This window comes from Bos javanicus, chromosome 10, assembly GCF_032452875.1.
Source record: "Bos javanicus breed banteng chromosome 10, ARS-OSU_banteng_1.0, whole genome shotgun sequence".
Classification (NCBI taxonomy): domain Eukaryota; kingdom Metazoa; phylum Chordata; class Mammalia; order Artiodactyla; family Bovidae; genus Bos; species Bos javanicus.
The window spans coordinates 6,874,491-6,890,345 of NC_083877.1; the positions used below are offsets into that span (position 1 = coordinate 6,874,491).

Genomic DNA, 15,855 nt, shown 5'->3' on the forward strand with positions numbered 1-15,855 from the left:
GACATTATCTATATTTAAGTGTTAAAACATTTTACTAACCATTATGGATTATTGCCTTTTCCTACTGTCCATGGGAAAAGGCAATAATCCATAATGGAGGAGAAGGGGACGACAGAGGATGAGATGGTTAGATGGCATCACCGACTTAATGGACATGAGTCTGAACAAGCTTTGGGAGCTGGTGATGGACAGAGAGGCCTGGCGTGCTGCAGTCCATGGGGTTGCAAAGAGTCGGACACAACTGAGTGATGGAACTGAACTGATGGATTATTGCAAGCAATCAATCGAGTAACTACCACTTTTAGAATCAACCAAATTCCTCGTTTTAAGGAGAGAAACATCCAGAGACTTAATAAATGCTGGTTAATAAAGTTCAGTTGTTATATCACCTACTTGGGTTTTTCTACAACTTATCTGAGAAAATGGCAAAGCCCTGACTACTCCAGCAGCTAGTACTGGGTCTGCACTTCCCTCAACAATTAAAGGGCTTCCCAGGTGGTACTAGTGGTAATAAAGAACCTGCCTGCCAATGCAGAAGACAAAAGAGACACAGGTTCGATCCCTGGGTTGGGACGATCCCCTGGAGAAGGAAATGGCACCCCACTCCTGTATTCTTGCTTGGAAAATCCCATGGACAGAGGAACCTGGTGGGCTGTAGTCCATGAAATTGCAGAGTTCGACACAACTGAAGCGACTGAGCACGATTAGAACTCTTTAATATAAAGGAAAAGTAAAATTTGATTCCATCTTCTTCATCACTGTGGTGTGATGCAAATAAGGTAAAAGAAAAACTGGTTCTAATCCACTGAGCCCATAAATTACTTTTATAAAGTATACACTAAAAACTAGTTGTTGTGAAAGTTTTATTTGCATACTTAAACCTTCATCAATTTAATCAGATTCAAAATGGAAAGCTAAGTTTACATGATAATCATTTATAAAGCAAACAAGTATAGAATGAGCCTCTAGTACCTGTTCAGAAATTTCTCCAATATTATAGTTGGTTAAAAAAGGCAGAGGACTTCCCTGGCAGTCCAGTGAAAGACTCTGAGCTTCCATTACCGTGGGCATAGGCTCAATCCCTGGTTGAGGCACTAAGATCCCGCAGCAAACAGAAATGGGATGACTTTATATGACTTTGATGTTTAAAAACTGCTAGAAAGAAAACAGGTATATTCTGCCACCTAACTAAAAATAGTTTTCTAATAAATTTATGTCAAATTTAAGATAAAAGCAATTAAGATGTCAAGTAAGCAGAAACTGCTTCTTTTAGAAGTAGAGAAAAAGCACTAAGATCAAACTGACCCTGACATACCATAGGAAAAAGAAAACTCATTATGGCAGAAAGCAATACCATTTTTAAAAGATCTTTAAAGTGAGTCTTGGGCATCATTTAGGTTTGCTCAACCATGAGAATCTTCTGGTGGGGAAACTTTTTTCATAACCCATTTCAAGTAAAATATATCAATTCCTTAAAAAAAAAATTGCACTTAATTTCCTCAGACAGAAATCCTTTAACTTCTCAGGCCAAGAATACACCTTTCTTCTGAAAGTAATCAAACGGAGCTTTACAGATGAATTAGTGAGCCTTCACAAAGGAACAAAGGCACAAACACCAAATTGTAAAACAGCTGCCTGTAGATGCTCACCACAGAAAATCAACGTCTGTCAAAATTATCTGCATTCTTCCTCCCTAAATTGTATACTTTCCTATGACTGCTTAGGTCTTAGACAATTTACAAAATATAGGGAATATGGCTGGTCCATGACCACCAAAATTTCAGCATCTACTAAGGTTGCTCCCTTATGGAAATAAAGCAATGTCATGATTACTACAAACTTACCAGAGCAAAAAAACTTAACTTTATCAACGTGATTCTTACATCTGCTAGTACAGGGAGAGCATTCCTGCTAGTTTTCTTGTTTGGATGCGGTGGTGATGTAGGGGAGTCTGTTTCTTTCATGGTAGGAAGAAACCCTGTTTATTCAAAATCACATGCACTGCAACTGTAGAAGATTCTAGGAGTAATCCTATGATTCTTTTAAATCATAGAGTCAACAGATGGCTTATCATAATTCCTTTATTAACTGATTACACAGAAAATGCTCACAGAAGCCTTTAGATAATACTAGATACATCTTTACTAAAAATAATATTAACTTATCCAAATAAAAAATAACCAACCTGCCATCACATTTGTAGTTTTTAGTTTTAAAATAATTTTCAAAAACAATTTATTAGACCTCAAAGACAGCATGGCAGATGGCTAAGAGATTAAAAAAACAAGCAAGCCCCGTCTTTAAAGATTTATTTAGTGTTGTTTCAATTCCTAAGGGGAAATGCAAAGTATGAATGGATTCCACATATATAAAGGCAGCACATTATTTTAAATAAAATTACTGGTTTTGTATACATATGCCTCTTTCTATATTTTATATTAAAATAGAATCCCTGAATTTAAGAAAGACCTCAGAAATACCTTCTTTCCACAGGGACTACTTGAGGGACTACTTGTTTAATGTTATTTCTAATACACTGCAAAAATTTAAATCATGAAATCATATTAACTTTTCTTGTACTGAGCAAGTTATTATGGAATGAATACCAAGGAGGACAAAACAACAGAGTTAGACAAAGAACGGAGAAGGCGATGGCACCCCACTCCTGTACTCTTGCCTGGAAAATCCCATGGATGGAGGAGCCTGGTAGGCTGCAGTCCATGGGGTCATGAAGAGTCGGACACGACTGAGTGACTTCCCTTTCACTTTTCACTTTCATGCATTGGAGAAGGAAATGACAACCCACTCCAGTGTTCTTGCCTGGAGAATCCCAGGAACAGGGGAACCTGGTGGGCTGCCATCTCTGGGGTCGCACAGAGTCGAACACAACTGAAGCAACTTAGCAGCAGCAGCAGCAGCAGCAGACAAAGAACACAGAACCCTAGTGTATTTTTGTCAGTAATCATTCTAACACTAAATGTAAAGATTAAAGAGAAAAAACAACTCCTTAAATTACAAATTTCCCCCCTAAAATGTTTACAATACTGTAAATTATTTCAACTGGAAAACATATGTGTCTAACGCCTTGCCGATTCCTACAAAAAAGTTGTGTCCCTGAGCCTTTAAGAAGTTTATGGTTCAAAACAAACACCAGAGATATGAAGGACATATAAAAAATATGAGAACACTGTGATTTAAGAAGCTCAAGATTTCAGTCAACAAAATACATCTGCCATGAACACTTATACGATGGCAGAAGTGTTTGCTGGACAGAAGTTCCGGTTCCCAGGTCATACAGACCTGGGTCTGAATGCTGGCCCTTCACTGGCAGTTTAACCTTGGACAAGTTACTTAACCTCTCTCTGTCTCAATTTCCTAATGTGTAAAAACAGGACAGTAATGTTAATCTCACAAGGTTGTGAGAGCAAAATGTGAAAAAGCATATGAAGTGTTTATTACTCTATCTGGCACACTGTAATCCTCAGAAATGTTTGCTATCATCAACATCACCTCTACCATATTATTCTTGTTGAAGAGGTTCTGTAAAATAGAATTCCAGATATGTATGTAAGTATCTATGTATGGATGTATGTGTGAAATTGATTGATATATAAAGGTTATCATAATGAGAATAACAGCTTCCTGGAAAGAAAAGAACAGAAACCTCCAATTTCCCCAGCCAAACCTATCAGGGAAGCCCTAACAAAGGCCTAACAGCAAGAAAAGGCAATGGAGTGGCAGGGCCATCTGACGACATCAGAAGAGAAAGTCCACTGTTCCAAGTGTACTGTCCAGCCATCGTAAGGACAGGTGGTGCCATGGAAGTAACTCTGAATTGAACTGAGTGAACTGGAATGATAGGAACTCAGGTCATCTCTGAAGTACTTGCTTTATCATGATCTGGTTATTCCGCTTGCTTGTTTGTCTTTTGTGGGTTTTTTTTTTTTTCGGGGAAGTAAACAATGCATTATGTCATCTTTCCTTCTTTAGGTAATTTACCAAGGTCACACAGTTGTTAAATAATAGTGTTAGGATTTAATCCCATATATGTCAGACCCCAGTCTCCAGTGCTTAAACACTACAATGTAACACTGTTATGGCAATCCATAGGCAGAAAGATGAGTTCATATTTATCCTGTGTATATATATATGGTATGTATATGGTAGCAGAACTCAGACAACACACACTAACCTGCAGGAAGTGAACCTGTAGGAACTATTTTCAAGCATTCCGCCAACGGTAACCAATAGCACAATCAACATAAAATTGAATCCTAAGAGTCTATTTACGAAAACACAGTATAGTCTCTGGCAAGTCACTTAAGTTTAATCTAAACCTCAGTTACCGTGTCTGTGAAATAATATTTCCCTCATCTCTCACGGCAGTAGCTAGAAAATAAAGTACCTGAAGTATAATAATGCAATGATTAGTACCTGGTGAACCTCAAAATAAACAATACCTCCTATCCTCATCAAGATACCTTAACAATTTGATTTGATTCTGAATATCAATCTAAGAATGCTTGCTTAAATAGTAAAATTACCAAGTTTAGGTTCCACATTAATATTTTTTAGTGATTTTGAAGCATGAATCCGAAAACATCTCACTATCTTCCTGCTCCTGGTCTATGGGAAGAAAAAAAAAAGAGAGGAAACTTTTCTGGTTATGTTTGATGATAGCTTTTGAATTTTCTCCTTCCCATGTCGGTTTAATAACTCAATTTATTTTTAGAATTCAAATTCAGTTTAAATCTTCACTGATATGTTAAATTGGTACATATCATTTTACATTAAAATTTAACAAATATTAATAAGAATAACAATGATTTTTCCTTCCTTGTTTATGAATAAACTATATTTAGAAATAAGAAAAGAAAGTTTATATACTGTATCTAGAACCTTGCTGCTGAATCTAAGAAATTAAATTTACCAAAACTCTGTTACCCAGAGTAAGTCACAATGTTCTGATGGAGACTTAAAGATCCTATCTATCCATTATTCAAAGGTGCAAAGAAATCAATGATATAGAAGAAATATATGCTTTATGCATCATTCTTCATACAAAGAGAAGAAACAAAATGACAACCTGCAAAGATTCCTGAACCAGCTTCACTATGAAGAATGAACAAAATCAAATATGCTTATTTAAAACAGAAAAAAACTAGTGCTGTAATCTAAATCAACTAAGCCAACAAACATCATCTCAGTTAAAAATACCGAAATTAGTTTTAATAATGCCTTTAATCATTATTAAGAGGGCTAGCCCTGAAAACTACACAAAACAGACCACTCTCTTTAAATGCACATTTAGCAACTCTCATTGAATGTAGAACTCTTTATCCATAAAAAACATGGTATAATTTCAGTCAATTTGTGACTTCAAAACTGTTTCTTTTCCCACTATGTCATAAATGGGAAAAAACATCAGCCATTCTGGTAAGTAACCTTACATATATTATTTCATGTCTTCCTTTAAACACATTAAGAAGAGATGACAGCAAGGTCACATACGTCATGCATGGCAGAGTCTGCAGTGTCAGAATTCAGGTTAGCCCCGTTCCAAAGTACTGAGATTTTAGAATTCTAGCTTGTCTCACTTTTATTTATTTGCTTTAATTTTTACTTAACTATAGTTGGTTTATAACACTGTGTCAGTTCAGGTATACGGCTTCACATCCTTCTCCATTATAGGCTATTACAAATTACTGAATATAGATCCCTGTACTACACAATAAATCCCTGTTGTTTATCATATAGATAGTGGTGTGTGTATGTTAATCCCATACTCCTAATTTGTCCTTCCCCCTTCTGTTTCCCCTTTAGGAGTCACAAGTTGTTTCCTGCACCTATGAATCTGAGTCTGTGTTTTGTATTACTAAATAAGTTCATTTGTATCTTCTTCTTAGATTTCACATATAAGTGATATCACACAATACTTGTCTTCCTCTATCTGACTTTCTTCACTTCGTGTGATAATCTCTAGGTCCATCCATGTTGCTGGAAATGGCAGTATTTCATTCTTTTTTGGCTGAGTAATATTCCATTGTTTACATGTACCACATCTTCTTTATCCATTCATCTACTGATAGACATTTAGTTTGTTGCTTCCATGTCTACTGGGTCATCTTTTCTTTAAATAATACAAAACTGTTTACCATTTTTACACCATTTCCTGAGGTAATAATATCAAGGTAACTAAGATTCACAAAATGCTTTAAAGTAATATAATTCTAAAGTTAAAAAAAGGACAAAAGGAAAGCATGAAAGCCAGATTTCCTTAGGCTGGGAAAATTTATAATGAAGAAATAAACCTAATGCACGATCAATATCAAGAAGAAAGTGCCTGCAGTACCCCAGGCCTGACCAGTTTTTCTTGTTGTGTGTATGTGTGTACATGTTTTGTGTCTGTTAAATAACCAAAACAGGTGTTTCAGCTACAACTCTGTGAAACCCAAATGAACAAGTACAGACAAGTATATGAACAAATTCAGTTTTCTTAAGTCACAATCAGGAATGGCATGGTGAATTTGTAACTTTCCCTATTCCTTGTTTTACCACGAAATACTGAATTAGCTAATAATAGAGATTTTAAAAAAATATTTCTTTAGTCTATATACCAATTATTCATACAGAAGTCAAAAACTAGCTTTAAATATCAAGACTATGACTTATACACGTATTTAAGAAAGCCTTTTTCAAAGTTTATTAAAAACTTTATATTTACCAAAATTTAACAATTTACAAATGATTATACTAAGAATTTACCCAAATGGTTACAAATGACAATAAAAATTAACACTGAAGCTTTCAACATTAGGATTTTACAATCTGATGTTATTCCAAGAATTCTTTTACCCAGATGACATAAAAGGCATTCATTATGAAGCAAACTCTAAATAAAAAACAAATTTATATACAAGGGCATATTTTGCTTTAATCATCAATTTAAAATATTTATCATGGCAATCCCTTAGTATAATTCAAATGTTAGAAACAAAATCATTTCAAAAATTTACACCTGTATTGCTTTATTTTACAACCCAAAACATTATGTTCAACTATTCAGTACACATGTACAGATCAAGATTCTTTTAGAGGTGTTTACCATGAGTCTCTTGCCTAAGTCTCTTTAGATAGGTAAACACTAGAGACCCACCTTGTGCTGTTCAATGGCATCTATCCACTGCTGTCTGTGATCTGGATCTTGAGCACGAAGATACCAAACACTATCATTTACACTAATATCAAATCGGCATTCATCAAAATCATGAGGCTGTGGAAGAAAAAGGGAGAAAAGGAAAAGCAAAGGTAATTATATTCTTAGAAGTGTTATACTCCACAGAAAAAACATGAACATACCCATTCTGCCCGGTGAGAGACTCTTGTTATTCTTTTTGTACTCAAATAACTTTTTGAAGATATTTCAGATAAAGAGCACAGCAAGGGTATAATTACCAAAAACCATGCTCATTCACTATTTCTACAAATGAACTGACACATGAACTACAGACATGTTTTTAAAAAAGAGGTAAAATATTTTCCATCAAATGCTTTGAATCAGTGTAAAGTAGTGGGAAAACATCTATTTCTGCTTTATTGACTATGTCAAAGCCTTTGACTATGTGGATCACAATAAACTGTGGAAAATTCTGAAAGAGATGGGAATACCAGACCACCTGACCTGCCTCTTGAGAAACCTATATGCAGGTCAAGAAGCAACATTTAGAACTGGACATTGAACAACAGACTAGTTCCAAATAGGAAAAGGAGTATGTCTAGGCTGTATATTGTCACCCTGCTTATTTAACTTATATGCAGAGTACGTCATGAGAATTGCTGGGCTGGAAGAAGCACAAGCTGGAATCAAGACTGCCAGGAGAAATATCAATAACCTCAGATATGCAGATGACACTACCATTATGGCAAAAAGTGAAGAGGAGCTAAAAGCCTCTTTATGAAAGTGAAAGTGAAAAAGCTGGCTTAAAGCTCAATATTCAGATCATGGCATCTGGTCCCATCACTTCATGGGAAATGGGGAAACAGTGGAAACAGTGTCAGACTTTATTTTTGGGGGCTCCAAAATCACTACAGATGGTGACTGCAGCCAGGAAATTAAAAGACGCTTACTCCTTGGAAGAAAAGTTATGACCAACCTAGATAGCATATTCAAAAGCAGAGACATTACTTTGCCAACAAAGGTCCGTCTAGTCAAGGCTATGGTTTTTCCTGTGGTCATGTATGGATGTGAGAGTTGGACTGTGAAGAAAGCTGAGTGCCAAAGAATTGATGCTTTTGAACTGTGGTGTTGGAGAAGACTCTTGAGGGTCCCTTGGACTGCAAGGAGATCCAACTAGTCCATTCTGAAGGAGATCAGCCCTGGGATTTCCTTGGAAGGAATGATGCTAAAGCTGAAACTCCAGTACTTTGGCCTCTTCATGCAAAGAGCTGACTCATTGGAAAAGACTCTGATGCTGGGAAGGATTGGGGGCAGGAGGAGAAGGGGAGGACAGAGGATGAGATGGCTGGATGGCATCACTGACTCGATGGATGTGAGTTTGAGTGAACTCCGGGAGTTGGTGATGGACAGGGAGGCCTGGCGTGCTGCAATTCATGGGGTCGCAAAGAGTCGGACACGACTGAGTGACTGAACTGAACTGAACTGAAAGTAGTGGGAATATCACTGAAAGCACAATTTTAAAAAGGGCAAAAGTAAGTTTTACTAAAGACATTTACTGATATTTTTCTGCTTTCATTATTCAAAAGTAAATTCTCATCATCAATAGTCTTTCATTAAATCTGATAAGTAAGATATTTTTATATTCTATCAAAAAATAACATTAACATCCTTTGAAATATCTCAAATTAACTTCTAGGCTTTTTTATATCTTTTAATAGCCAGGAGAGTCTCTAATGAAAAGCAAAAGTAAAATGAACACTACATCAGATCCATGTTAGAGGAAACTGCCTTCATCAAAATGTAAGCAATTAGTGCAAATGTAAAATATCTGGTTCAGTGTTTCACATTCTTCAAAACAATATATAAAATAAATATTTTATATACTTGTTTTTCTCTCAATGAATGAGTTCAAATATGACAGGATCATATCACAAATACAACCTCTTCTTCTACTGGATAAAGTACAATGTCCTCTTCTGTAAACTAGCTTAGCCTTAGAGGAAAGAGACTCCTCCCTGGTCTATATAGTAATAAACTTACTAGCTGAATGCAATCTACATATTGTGTTTATTCTCTCCCACCTTTAACAGTATCAATCTTTTATCTCCTTATCAGTTTATTCAACAAAAACAATATAAGCTAATTCCACAATGTTCTTTACCTATGAAACAATTTCTCTTTTAATATTAAGACAACTAATTCATGGCTCTGGCTAAAAGATAAAAGTTAAAGCTCTGAGTCACTATGTGCTGGGCATCGCAGGGAGGGAGTGCATGCTGGAAAGAAGAGACAGGAAGGGAAGGGACAAGACAGTGCACACCCTGCTTCAGTACTATGAATATGGAAATACGCAAAAGACAACTTCAACACTCAAAAATATGACTGTAAACTTAACTGAAAGCTAAATATTCATAAATCTTAAGAATGAAGTCCAGTCATTAAGAAAAGCTTCTTGGAGGAAGGAACGCATATGTACTATCTGAAAAACTAAGTAAATAATTTATCTGATCAGTCTACTGTTGTAAATAAATAGCCCAGAGGTTTTTAAACTTTTACTATGAGATATAATCATTATTATATTTCTAGTGACTATTCTTAAAAAGGATTTATATTTCATAGTGTTCAATATTTTCATTAAAGCTTTAGAAAATAAAAAGGTAATATATATATACAGTCATTGCTTATTTTTTGCTGGGGACTGTTTCAAGGACTCCTTTGGACACCAAAATTTCAGATGCCTAAGTCCGACACATAAAACAGCTCAGTACAACTAGCTCTCCTTATCTGCAGACCCTGAGTTAGTGGATATGGGGGTCACCTATTGTTCAAAATTTACTAGTTTCCCCAGCCAATTCTTTTTCCAGCTTTCATATCTTCAAAATTTCCTTATAATCTTCCAAAGAGTCCCATGCCACATTTTAAATATTCCTAAAAACAGAAACTTGCCATTAAGCTTTCTCTGGGTGTGAATGACTTAATAAAACCTGAAATCAACGTAAGTAAACTTTGCCAAATTACTAAATCTGTTAAGTATATCAACTATGTTTTCTTTTCCCTATGTTTCAAAGTTTCAATATATGGAGAACTTTAAGCTTTTAATAGATAAAAATGTTATACACAGGAATGGAATAAAATGATACTCTGCAAATCTAGAATTAAAGAATTTGAAAACTTCATTGAATGTCACATTTATATGAGATGCAGTATCTCAATATCCGCTCATAGAGATGGAGCTGACAGAACGTGTACACAAAGTAGCCATTTCTACCATCAGCAGTCTGAGGGATAGGTGACACAGAAGGGGGTCTACCAATTTTCAGGTGGCAGTATGTAAACGACACAGAAGTTTTGAATCCCTAAAAAGTCAAGATGTGCAGGAAGCGGCTAAAGAAATGACAGATTTGTTAAGAGGTGTGTTTAGGAGGGTAAATCAAAGTCTAGACAAAAAGTTTACACCATGTCTCAACACATACACACTCAAACACACAATACAACAGTCTCCCTTTATCTAAGAGAAATACATCCCAAGACCCCCAGTGGATGCCTGAAACTGTAGGTAGTACCAAATCCTACAGAGAGAACTGGCCTGTGAACAACAGGATTAGGGGTCTGGTGCTGCAGAAAGCCTGAGTGTCTTACAGTCATTCCTCTGCATCTGGGGTCACCATCCTCGAATTCAACCACTCCTGGATTGGGCAGTACTGTAGGTATTATACACTACTGAAAAATCCTGAGTGTAAGTGGATGTGTGGGGTTCAAACCTGTGTTGTTCAAGGGTCAACCGCCCTATGTGTTTTCCTATACAGGTATTAAGGAGCAGGTAGTATACACAGCATGGATATGGACAAAGGAACAAGCCATGGCCCACCAGGGACAGAGCAGCCTGCATGACATCTCATTATGCTGCTCAAAACAATGTGCCATTTAAAATTTATCAACTGTTTATTTCTGCAATTTTCCACTTAACACTTTCAGATCTTACAGGTAACTAAAACTGCAGAAATCGAAACTGCTAATGGGTTGGAAGGAACTACTGTGGATAGTTAGACTTTAATTCAAAGAAAACTAATCTTATCTTTACTTAGAATTTCATTGTGGATATTTTATTCATCATGCTGCTGTTGCTGCTGCTAAGTCACTTCAGTCGTGTCCGACTCCATGCGACCCCATAGACGGCAGCCCACCAGGCTCCCCCGTCCCTGGGATTCTCCAGGCAAGAACACTGGAGTGGGTTGCCATTTCCTTCTCCAATGCAGGAAAGTGAAAAGTGAAAGTGAAGTCATGGATTACTCTAAAAAAACACATCAAAATACTATTTATCTTGATTACTGAGTTTTTTGATGCTATCTTAAATTTTACAACTTAAGTTAGTCCCTCATTGGTCTTATCCTAGTTGTAGCCCTGACAGATGATTAGAAGAAAACCAATAAAGGATAAAGAACAAAATTAGATGAAAAAATACAAGAGGTGGTAGATGTAAGAGATGACATGAGCTACCTTCAGAAAAAAAATAACTAAAAAATCTAAAGAAGAGATAAAGCAGCAAGCAATGAAAAGTAAGCTAAAAGAGCTAAGAAAAAAGAAATGAGTGGAAACCACATCAGAAGCAGCAATAAAAAGCAAATAAGTCTGTTTTCTAAACAGACTTGAGAAAAATACAAAGTGAAAGAAATATAATGAGTGAACAAAGGAGGTTAAGCAAATGATTTAACTGGTGTTTTAAAAGAGGAAAATGCAACAAATGTAACAAAAAATTCAAAGACATTATCTTCTCTTCTTTTTTTAATCTTTTGGGCCACCAGGCAGGCATGTGGGATCTTTTCTGACCAGGGATCAAACCTGCATCCCCTGCATTGGCAGCACAGAGTCTTGACACTGAACCACCAGGGAAGTCCCGATACTATATTTAAATGAAATGTTCAATCACAGATCCAAATGACATATTATACCCAGGAAAAATGGTCGCAGGAAATAAACTCAATGTGAAGGCTTATTTTGTGAAATCAATTTAAGAAAGAAGAAAACGATTCTTAAGCTTTTTCCATTGTCACCCCTACTCCAAGAAAACACAAATTCTCCTTAGTGAGAGAGATCAAACAGTAAGAACTAAGATTTTGTCCAGTTCATTTTTCTTGGAGGCCACATTAGATATTGTAAATACCTAAGATTATTTCACTTTCCCAAAAACCAAGTATAGGGGCCCACTGAGAATGAGAACGCACATGCTAGGGAAGAAAGCCAACAACATAAAGGCAAACGTAGATGGGCCTCATCCTTTACCATGTCAACATTCACTGTCAACAACAGATATACCAAAAGGTGAAATGGCATTTGTATCTACTCTTGGTCTGCCTTATTTGTTCTTAGGGCTGCTGTAACCAAAAAACCCAGCATACACTGGGTAGCCTTTTAAAAAAATTTTTTTATTATTATTTTTTTGTTTACTTTACAATATTGTATTGGTTTTGCCATACGTCAACATGCATCCGCCACAGAAAAACACCAATATAGTATACTAATGCATATATATGGAATTTAGAAAGATGGTAACGACAACCCTATATGAGAGATAGTAAAAGAGACACAGATGTGTAGAACAGTCTTTTGGACTCTGTGGGAGAGGGAGGGGGGGATGATTTGGGAGAATGGCATTAAAACGTATAATATCATATAAGAAACGAATCGCCAGTACAGGTTCGATGGGTAGCTTTTTTGATTGTTTTATTAGTGAAGTTTTACAATCTACCTACGCGGCGTGTGCTGCATGCTCAGTCGCTAAGTCGCATTTGACTCTTTGCGACCCAATGGACTGATGCCCGCCAAGTTCCTCTGTCAACACTGGACAGGGTTGCCATTTTCCTCCTCCAGGGGATCTTCCCAACCTAGGGGTGGAACCCATGTCTCCTGCACTGGCAGGCAGATTCTTTACCTCTGAGCCCTGGAAGCCCCCAAGGTAGCTTTAACAACAGAAATTTCTCTCAGTTCTGGAGGTATGAGCACGGGAGGGCGCTCAGGGAGGGCCTTCTTTCTGGTTTGCCGATGGCTGCCGTCTAGGTTTGTCCTCATGTGGAGGACAGAGAGCGCTTGGGTTTCTTCATCCTCTCATAAGGGTACCAGTGTCACCATGGGGGCTGTACTTACATGACCTCAACTAAATCCAAATTCCTCCCAAAGGCCCCACTTCCAAATTACCATCACAGTGAGAATTAAGGCTTTAACACATACCACAGCATCCATTATCTATCAAAATACCCTTACAAGAAAAGAGGCATATATCCACAAAGAAAAAGAAGGAAAACAGCTGCCAACAAAATTTAAAGCTGGAATGTGATAACTGACATTAACAGGCCTGAATATGCTGAAAAATAAATATATACAAGGAAAAAGACAAAAAAAAAAAAAAGCCAATTTGTTTTGGAGGCATCAAGTAGCACTAAAGGTAAAGGCATGGGAAGAGCTGAAAACAAAACTAATCAAGAGTCATTAAAAAGTGGAACCAGACCCCTGGAACCTCATTTGCCTATCCCACTGTGCAGTAACATTAGAGGCCCCACCTCTCAGAGAGTTGGTACCAGACAGGTGTAGGAAGAAGGGACATTCCTATAAACAAGGAAAGGTGAAAAAGCAGATAAGGGAAAGTGTTCATATTAAAGGATTCTTTCCCTTACTTGGTTCCCAGAAGTTCTGTACCCATACTTGTTCCTTCTATCTCCTTCTGCCTGTGAGGAAGATTCATCTGCAAGAAAACTAAGTAATCCGAGAGAAAAGACATATAGTAATAATACTTAGGGGTTTCATAACTGGACACTAAATCAGTATGAAAGTTCTAAACCACAAAGACATAGAAAAATTACCTTTCAGAACTGGAAGATATGCTTTATCCAAAATGGAGAAGTAACCAAGAGAAGTAAGAAGCAATGGAGATCCAGGAAAAGAAGCAGCAAAGGGACTTCCCAGGAAGACATTAAGGAAAATGCCCACAGCAGAGTTATGTAGAAGATGGAAAAGTCTAGATTAGAACAGTATGACAGGATGATTTAGAAGGAATTTCTCTAGTGGGAGGAAAAGTAGAATAAAAAGATTAACTAAAAAAGTTAAACTCAGTGGAGAGGGTGTAGGAAGATTTCCCTAGAAATTCAAAGAAAGCCAACCAAATTTTAATAAAGTTTACTGACATATAATTAATATATAATAAACTATCCATTTAAAGTGTACAATTCAATGGTATTTTCACTTGTATATAACCCATGAAATCAATACCATATCAGGACAGAAATGTTTTCATTTCTGTAGCCCCCAAAGGACTTATCCTGCCTGCAGAACATCTATTCCTTTGTCACCAGCTTCCAGAAACCAAGGATCTTCTTCCTTTCACTGTATATTGGTGTTCACTTTTTCTAAATTTATATAAATGTAATCAGATAGTAAATACTGTTTTTAGTATAACTATCTTGAGATTTACTCATTCTGCTGTGTCTTATTGATAACTTATTCTTCCTATTGCTGAGAAGAGTTTAATAATGCTGGATATAACATATTTTACTTATTCATACCTGCGGTTGGTCAAAAGTTCATGTCTTGTAAGGATACAAATATTACTTCTTTTGACTTAGAAATGGGCTGACTCATAAAACAGATAAACAGTCAACTTTAAAGAACTGATGAAAGTAGCTGCAGCCATTTTACATTCTCACTGGCAGTCTTATCACATCTACTTACTCCACATCCCTGCTTGATTTACGTATAGGATTCTATTCTGTTCCCCTGATCTATAATGTCTATTCTTACTCCAATAACAGTATTTTAATTACTGTTGCTTAACAGCAAATCTTGAAATCATGTAGTATTATGTCCTCAAACTAAACTCTTTTTTTAAAAACCTGCTTTGGCTAGTCTAGGCAGTTTGCATTAGAAATTGTAGTAACAAGGGCATTAATATCTTAGATTTTTTATAGATTATTATATTAAGATGTGATACTGTAACAATGCTGAGCCTTCTAATCTATGGACATAATATCTCTCCATTTAGCTCTTCTTTATCTTGACAATCTCACACAGTTTGCAGGTAACAGTGTCCAAAGTATAGTATACAATGTTAGACTGATTCCTGAAGTAATTTTTTTATGCTACTGTGTATGGAATTGTTTTAAAAATTCAAGTAGTGTTTACTAAGAGTTCGCACACCACAAATGGAAAGATCCTGCCTGCCTCAATGAAAATCAAAGACCCTACATGCCATAACCAAGATGCAGCACAGCCAAACAAATAAGTATTTTTAAAAAGTCAGTTTGCTTAGTGTATATGATAGTACATTTTTTAACTGTATATTAACCTTATATTCTACGGGGTTCCCTTGTGGCTCAGCTGGTAAAGAACCCACCTGCAATGCAGAAGACCTGGGTTCGATCCCTGGGTTGAGAAGATCTCCTGGAGAAGGGAAAGGCTACCCACTCCAGTATTGTGGCCTGGAGAATTCCATGGACTGTCCATGGGGTCACAAAGAGTCGGACACGACTAAGCAAGTTTCATTTATATTCTACAATCTTGCAAAATTTACTTAGTAGTTCTCAAAACTGTTTACCTAATAAATTTGAAGGAATAAAGAACAACGTCGAGTTTCCCTGATAGCTCAGTTGGTAAAGAATCCACCTGCAATGCAGGAGACTCCAATTCAATTC

The 15,855-nt window shown here is 36.5% G+C and overlaps 1 protein-coding gene across 2 annotated transcripts in view; it reads right to left on the minus strand.

The window, feature by feature from the left end:
- Nucleotides 1–15,855, minus strand: part of CERT1 (ceramide transporter 1) — a 131,426-nt gene that overhangs the window by 82,517 nt on the left and 33,054 nt on the right. For both annotated transcript variants that reach the window (XM_061429993.1, XM_061429992.1), the window contains exon 4: nucleotides 7,157–7,273. In XM_061429993.1, the coding sequence (XP_061285977.1) occupies nucleotides 7,157–7,273 (117 nt within the window). The remainder of the gene's footprint in view (nucleotides 1–7,156; nucleotides 7,274–15,855) is intronic.